General features: G+C 67.0%; 2 protein-coding genes across 2 annotated transcripts in view; both read left to right on the top strand.

Annotated features, from left to right (window-relative positions):
• The window catches only part of F751_4195 (Glutamate-cysteine ligase, chloroplastic), a gene marked incomplete at both ends in the record, with an annotated part of 6,821 nt that extends 2,744 nt beyond the window's left edge, over nucleotides 1-4,077 (top strand). The window contains 5 exons of the mRNA XM_011400537.1: nucleotides 64-1,229; nucleotides 2,234-2,495; nucleotides 2,619-2,716; nucleotides 2,983-3,773; nucleotides 3,965-4,077. Of these exons, the coding sequence (XP_011398839.1) occupies nucleotides 64-1,229; nucleotides 2,234-2,495; nucleotides 2,619-2,716; nucleotides 2,983-3,773; nucleotides 3,965-4,077 (2,430 nt within the window). The remainder of the gene's footprint in view (nucleotides 1-63; nucleotides 1,230-2,233; nucleotides 2,496-2,618; nucleotides 2,717-2,982; nucleotides 3,774-3,964) is intronic.
• Nucleotides 4,078-4,542: 465 nt separating this feature from the next.
• Nucleotides 4,543-6,745, top strand: F751_4194 (Uncharacterized protein; the record flags this gene model as incomplete). Its single annotated transcript, XM_011400536.1, has 6 exons — nucleotides 4,543-4,755; nucleotides 4,833-5,535; nucleotides 5,729-5,804; nucleotides 5,990-6,070; nucleotides 6,191-6,345; nucleotides 6,624-6,745. The coding sequence occupies 6 exons, from the start codon at nucleotides 4,543-4,545 to the stop codon at nucleotides 6,743-6,745; spliced, it is 1,350 nt and encodes a 449-aa protein (XP_011398838.1).
• Between the last annotated feature and the right edge of the window lie 118 nt (nucleotides 6,746-6,863).

Here is a 6,863-nt window from a genome sequence, read left to right as displayed (position 1 = left end):
CCTTTTCGCACCACCCACGCCAGCTCACCACCACCTACACCCCCATACAAAAAAAAACCACAGGCGCTGCACGGCGACATGAGCCAGGCGGAGCGCGAAAAGGTTCTGCGCGCCTTCCGCCGCGGCGGCATCTCCGTGCTGGTGGCCACCGACGTGGCGGCGCGCGGGCTGGACATCCCCGACGTGGACCTGGTGGTACACTATGAGCTGCCCCAGGATGCGGAGTCCTTCCTGCACCGCTCAGGGCGCACGGGGCGCGCCGGGAAGGACGGCGTGGCCATCGCCATGTTCACGCGGCGCGAGGCGGGGTGGATGAAGCGCATCCTGCGCGAGACGGGGACGGCGGGGGTCACGCTGATCACCGCGCCCACCGCGGTGCAGGTGATGGAGGCGGCGGCGCGCCAGGTCATGACGCGCCTGGACGGCGTGGAGGAGGAGGTGCGCGCCTTCTTCCGGCCCGTGGCGCGGCGCATCCTGGCCTCGCGCGAGCCCGCCGAGGCGCTGGAGGCGGCGCTGGCCGCGCTGTCGGGCATCAAGGAGGTGCCCGAGCCGCGCAGCCTGCTGACGCAGGAGGAGGGCCTGGTCACGCTGCGCCTCAGCGGCCGGCGTGGCCGCATCTCCCGCCCCGCCCAGGTCTCGGCCGTGGTCGGTGGCCTGGCCGACGCCGCCGCGCCCGGTGGCGCGCGCGTCGCCCTGGGCCGCATCCGCATGCTGCCAGCGCTGAGCGCGGAGGAGCGCGAGGAGGGCGCCGCCTTTGACGTCCCCGCCGCCGCCGCGCCGGCGCTGCTGGCCGCGGCCGAGGCCTCCACCGACCTGGCGGGCCAGGGGCTGACGCTGGACATGCCGGACACCCTGCCCCCGGAGGAGGACCTGTATGGCCGCGACAGCTCGCCCTACGCAGGCAGCCGCGGGCCGCCCAGGGGTGGCCGGTCGGGAGGCAACGCGCGCTACAGCAGCGACAACAGGAGGGGCGGGTACGGCGGCGGCGGCGGTTCGGGTGGCTACTCCAACGACCGCCGCTCATCCAGCGGCAGCGGCGGCGGGTACGGGCGCCGCCCTGCGTCCGGCGGCTCCGGGTCGGGCTACCGCAGCGGCGGCGATCGCTGGAGCGGCAACGGCGGGAACAAGTGGGAGGGCGGCGGTGGCGACCGTAACAGGCGGCCCAGCTCGGGCGGCGCGCGCCGGTCGTCCTCTTCCTGGGGAGACGCCCAGAAGTTTGGGGGCGATTGGTGAGGCGGACTGTGAGGTGCTCAGGAGGTGATCCGGGCTCCGACCCCTGTGTGGCAGTGACCCTGACGCCCGAGCGCCGCACGCTGCCGGCAGACCAGAGCGCTTGCCTGCCCCGCGCCATGCTCATGCCCGGCCATGGTCGGCTGTGCCGCCGTCAGCCTGGCCCCTTGCGCCCGGAGACCCGGTATTTTGCAGAGGGCTGCCTGGCATGCCAATACCCCTCCCTCCATTATTCTTGTGGCGAAACTCAGGGATGCTCTGGCCTCGGCCGAGCGCCAGCCTCCCCCGCAACGAGGGGGGGGCACCCAAGAACAAGCTTAGTTTTGCGACGGCATGGACCCCAAATGTATGCTTTATGTAATCTACACCTATTCCAGACAGGCTGCTGAAGATCTCGGGGAGAAGGGAAGGACGGGAAGCATGTTGCATGTACTGAGCGAGGGTGTGCAATGGTGGATGGGTCACCCGCTGCAGTGGGCAGAAGCGGCCCGCCGCCGCCCTGCCCCCTCACCCCTATCTGCATCCCACGCCGAGGAAAAATTATGTGTGCTTTGACGTCATCCCACGCCGCGCGCCGAATGCGTGGCCTGCACCCACCACCCCCCGCTCCCTATCCTTTATCGATACCAAATTCCCATACTTACTCCTCGCATGCATATGGGAGGGTGTGCTGCGGCTTCCTTGTAACTCTCGACGCTCGCGGGCCACAGCGCCCGAGGTGCCCCCAGGACCCTCCCGGTCCGTCCCTCGGGCACCCGCCTTGTCATTCCCGATTCCTCCCTCGCACCACGCACTCGTTTCCGACATGTGCAGCGACACGGTGCCCGCTCCGGCAGGCTCCAATGGGCCTCATCTCAGCATGGATGACCTCGTCCGCACCCTGAGCAAGGGGTGCAAGCCACGCTCCGCCTGGAGGTGTGACCCGGCGGTCTCACCCCGCTCTGCTCTGCCCCGCCGCGACTCCTCCATCAGACTGAGACCCAGTTCCCCCTTTTACTCCCAGGATCGGCACGGAGCACGAGAAGCTGGGGTATTCCAAGGCCCCACCCCACGCCCGCCCCACCCACGACCAGATCTCGGATTTGCTCACCCACATCCACTCCTCCAACGGCTGGGAGTACATCATGGAGGGCAAGGCAAAGATCGGGCTGGCCCATGACGGCCAGACCGTGACCCTGGAGCCGGGCGGCCAAACGGAGCTGAGCGGCGCGCCTCTCCCCGATCTGCACGCTGTGGCCCGCGAGACGCGAGAGCACCTGCTGGAGGTGCGATGTGTAAATGTGTGGGGGGGGGGAGGGGGCTGGAAGATTTTTGGTGGTCTGAAGGGTCGTGGCGGCACACGTGCGGCATGCTGACCCCGCCGTCGATGCCCCCCTCCGTGCTTGCAGGTGCGGAAAGCTTGCGATGCGGTGGGCATCGACTACATGAACATCGGCTTCGACCCCAAGTGGGACTTTGAGGACGTGCCGCGCATGCCCAAGACACGGTGCGGGGTTTTAGTCATGGTCTTTTTTCAGAATGGTAGGAGGGGGTCGGGGGAGATTGGAACACGGGATCGCCCACAGGAGTGCGGCGAATGGGGGAAGCAGGGCCCTGCCTATCTGAGCTGGCGGCCAGGCCCAGCTGCGGTTGTGGATGTTGGGGGGGCAGCCTTTCCTACTAGCTCACTGTGGGTGGTACACGCGTGGCACTCGTCATCACGGACCCCCCTCCCCCCAACCCCCCCAACCCACACTTTCCACCCCCGCCCAGGTACCGCTACATGCGCGAGTACATGCCCAAGGTGGGCACGTTGGGGCACGACATGATGTTCCGGTCCTGCACCATCCAGGTGAACCTGGACTTTGAGTCGGAGGAGGATATGGTGCAGAAGTTCCGGATCGGGCTGGCCCTGCAGAACGTGGCGGGCGCGCTGTTCGCAAACTCCCCCTTCCGCAACGGCGCGCCCTCCGGATACAAGTCTTGGCGCCTGCACGTCTGGACCGACGTGGACCCGCACCGCTGCGGCCGCCTGCCCTTCGTGTTTGACCCCGGCTTCTCCTTCGCCGCCTACGCGGAGTGGGCGCTGGACGTGCCCATGTACTTCCTGTACCGCGACGGCCAGTACACCGACGTGGGCGGGCAGCCCTTCCGCGCCTTCTTCGAGGGCCGGCTGGAGGGGCACCCGGGCCTCTTCCCCACCGCCGCCGACTGGGACCTGCACCTGACCACCGTGTTCCCGGACGTGCGGTTGAAGCAGTTCCTGGAGATGCGCGGCGCCGACGGCGGCTCCTGGGAGTTCATCACCGCGCTGCCCGCGCTGTGGGTGGGCCTGCTGTACGACGCGGGGGCGCAGGCGCAGGCCGCCGCCCTGGTCGCAGACTGGACGCCCGCCGAGCTGGAAGCGCTGCAGGCCGACGTGCCGCGCCTGGCGCTGCAGGCCCCCTTCCGCGACGGGACGGTGCAAGACGTCGCGCTGCGCATGCTGAACATCGCGCGGCGGGGCTTGGAGGCGCGCGGTCTGGGCGAGGAGCGCTACCTCGACGTCCTGGACGCGGTGGCGGGTGCGTAGTGTGGGGGCTGCTTTGTTCAATTTTTGGATAGAAAGGGGGGGGGGAGGTCCTGAGGCCCCTGTGCCGGCATGAAGAGGGGAATGGGCGCCCTTCGGTAAATGTAGCAACCTGGCCGTGGTCCTCCGCGGACCCATCCAAAAAGGCCAACACGAGTCTCATCCCCCCTCTTCATGCACGTGCAGAGAGCGGCGTCACGCGGGCCGACCGGCTGCTGCAGCTGTACGACTCGGAGTGGAGCAGGTCGATTGAGCCCCTGTACACCCCGGAGCACCGGGTAGACAATGGCCTCTGTTGAGGCAGGGTCTCCGCTGCCTGGGGCCCCAGGCCGTATGTATGGCCGGGGTGCCCAGGACAGCAGAATCTGCGACGCAAGCATGGCACTCTGGCTTCGCCAGTTCAGAGGCAGCCTGCTGCTGCTACTTCGATGTCTGGGCAGGGGCAGCGCTTGGACGTGCGTGCCGAGACCTGCAAGCGTCCTAACCCTCAACACTGCCATGCATGAGGCCACGCAGCGCGAGTGGGTCGAATGAATTCCGGGGAGTCGGCTCTGGGAGGGGCATGAGGGGGTCGAGTGGACCTGCTCCGACCCTTGACCGGACCAGGTCCGGTCGGGGCCGCTGCTGGACCACGGCTTCTGGGCAGCCTCCCGTGGCGGAGTATGAGGCGTGTGCCGCATGATCATGCACTGCACACTGATATTGTAAGGCACAAAGTGTCGCATTATACTCTCCGATAAATAAGAGCATCCGTCGATCTCGCAATGGGCAGTCTGCGGTACCTGGTTGCCATCACCGCGTTCCTTGTTGTTCCTGCCACATCCGTGCTCCTTGGCATCACCCTGCCCGCTGGATTCGCGGTAACGCCATACTACGATGCCGGTGTCCCAGGGGCCCGCAGCCTCACGCTGAGCACGGCGCCACCGCCGGCGGGGCAGGGACCCATCGTCTACGTGGCTAACAACAAGGATGGCAAGGTACGTTTGGGGCCCCGATCGCTTGCATGACAGGCATGGGACTGTGTCACAATGTACTTCACTCCATGACATGACAGATCTATGCGCTCCTGGACGACGACAATGACGGATTCGCCGAGCGCCTGGTCACCCTGGCCTCGGGTCTGACAACCAGCAATGGAGTGGCCTGGCACGACGGGGACCTGTACGTCTCCGAGCTCGAGCGCCTGTGGCGCTTCCCTGGTATCGACGCTGTGGCTCGCCGCGGCTCGGGAGAGTACCCCGCGGACGAGGCAGAGCTGCTCATCGACTCCCTGCCCAGCGCCAGCCAGCATGGCGCCAAGTACATTGCCGTCTCCCCTGCCGGCCAGCTGTACATGAATATCGGGGCGCCCTGCAACGTCTGTGAGCCGGGGAGCTACCAGAAGAATGCCTCCACTCCCGTCTTCCAGTACGGCAGCATCGTGAGGTTCAACCTCAAAGACTGGACCACCCTCGAGACGGTGGCGTACGGCACCAGGAACAGCGTGGGCTTCGACTGGCACCCGGAGACGGGAGACTTTTACTTCACGGACAACGGCCGCGACGATGTGGGGGGCAGCAACGCGACAGTCACCGACGCCAGCCCGGACGACGAGCTGAATGTGGTCAGGGCGGCGGGCGGGTTCTATGGGTTCCCCTACTGCCACACCGGGGCCCGGGGCGGCATCACAGAGGCGCCCTGCGCCCGGCTGTCTGGCATGGGGACGCCGGTCGTCGACCCCCAGACCAATGCCGGCCAAAAGACTCTGAGCTGCGACGGTGAGGGATGCATCCAGTTGGGGGAAATGCACGGTGCCGCGCCGGCGTGGGGTTTGTGGATGCGATTGATGTGTGAGCAGCCTCTGGGCGCATGACAACAAGATGCCTCACAATCTTGTACCCCATGCCACCTGGTTCCAACCGTGTTTGTAGCACACCGTCCCCTCATTGCCTCCCTCGCCCCTCCATGCAGCGAGCGAGGGTGGCTACATCCCAGCGGTGCAGGCGCTGGGACCACACATGGCCGCGCTGGGCATCACATTCTACAGGTGTGCGAGGATCAGTGTGTCGTTGTTCTCGTGTTCCTGGGAACACACGCCGGCGGCTCGGTGGGGCGCCTCGCAGGGGCAGGGGGCATGCTGCCCAGGGGGGGTATTACCTTGCAAATGTGATCTGGCCAGACCCAGAATCACACTCAGTCCCCCCCCCTACTCCCATCCTTTGCACTCCACAGGCGCAATGCGAGCGCGCCCTACGCGTTCCCGGAGGAGTTTGACCGTGCCGCCTTCATAGCCCAGCGCGGATCCTGGAACAGGTGGGCAGGCTGGGTTGGGCTTGGGCCTCTGGTGCTGATTCTCCCTCAGAGCAGGGCCCCTCAGCATGGATAGGCAGGGCCAGCTTCATGATGGGGAATCATGCACCCGCCACTCTGCAGGCGGACCCTGGCCGGGTACCGCGTGGTGACCGTGGCGCTGCGCGGCGACGGCACGGCAGAGGGCGTGCGCCCCTTTATGTCGGGGCTGCTGGAGGGGGACACAGGCCTGCCCGCCTGCCCCGCCACGCCCAAGTCCAACCAGGCTGCTGTGCGAGGTGGGGGCCGCGTGTGGGTGTGGCGGGGTTGGAGGTTCTGCATGGGGCGCCGGCGGAAAGGGGAGCGGGAGAGGGGGCGATGGTGCGTGTATTGAGAAAGGCATCGGTGCGCGTATTAAGAAAGACATCGGTGTGCGTGGCCATTCATGTGTAGTGACGCGCCTGTGCTGGTGGGGACGCTGGGGGAGTTGTGAGGGTGAGACGCTGCCTGGCCGATTGCGGCACCCAGGCCCCTCGTTGCCCAGCACACACACACACACACACACCCAAGCGCGCAGGCCGGCCCGTGGACGTGCTCCAGCTTCCAGACGGCTCCCTCCTGGTCTCGGACGACACCGGCAACGCGGTGTACAAGGTGGCCTACCAGGGGCGCATCCCCGTCGTGGGCCTGGCCGGCTGACCGGCTCGGCACAGGGATATCAAAGCCGAGCTGTGTGACGTGTTTCCTTGACGAGCCGCGTGCCCCGGCTTGGACCCGTGTGGCGCCGAGCCAGCACGACCACCCTGCACTTTCCTGT

The sequence above is a fragment of the Auxenochlorella protothecoides genome, assembly GCF_000733215.1.
Source record: "Auxenochlorella protothecoides strain 0710 unplaced genomic scaffold scaffold49, whole genome shotgun sequence".
Taxonomy (NCBI): Eukaryota; Viridiplantae; Chlorophyta; class Trebouxiophyceae; order Chlorellales; family Chlorellaceae; genus Auxenochlorella; species Auxenochlorella protothecoides.
The sequence above is the reverse complement of the archived record's forward strand: the minus strand, read 5'-3'. Positions and strand labels throughout refer to the sequence as shown.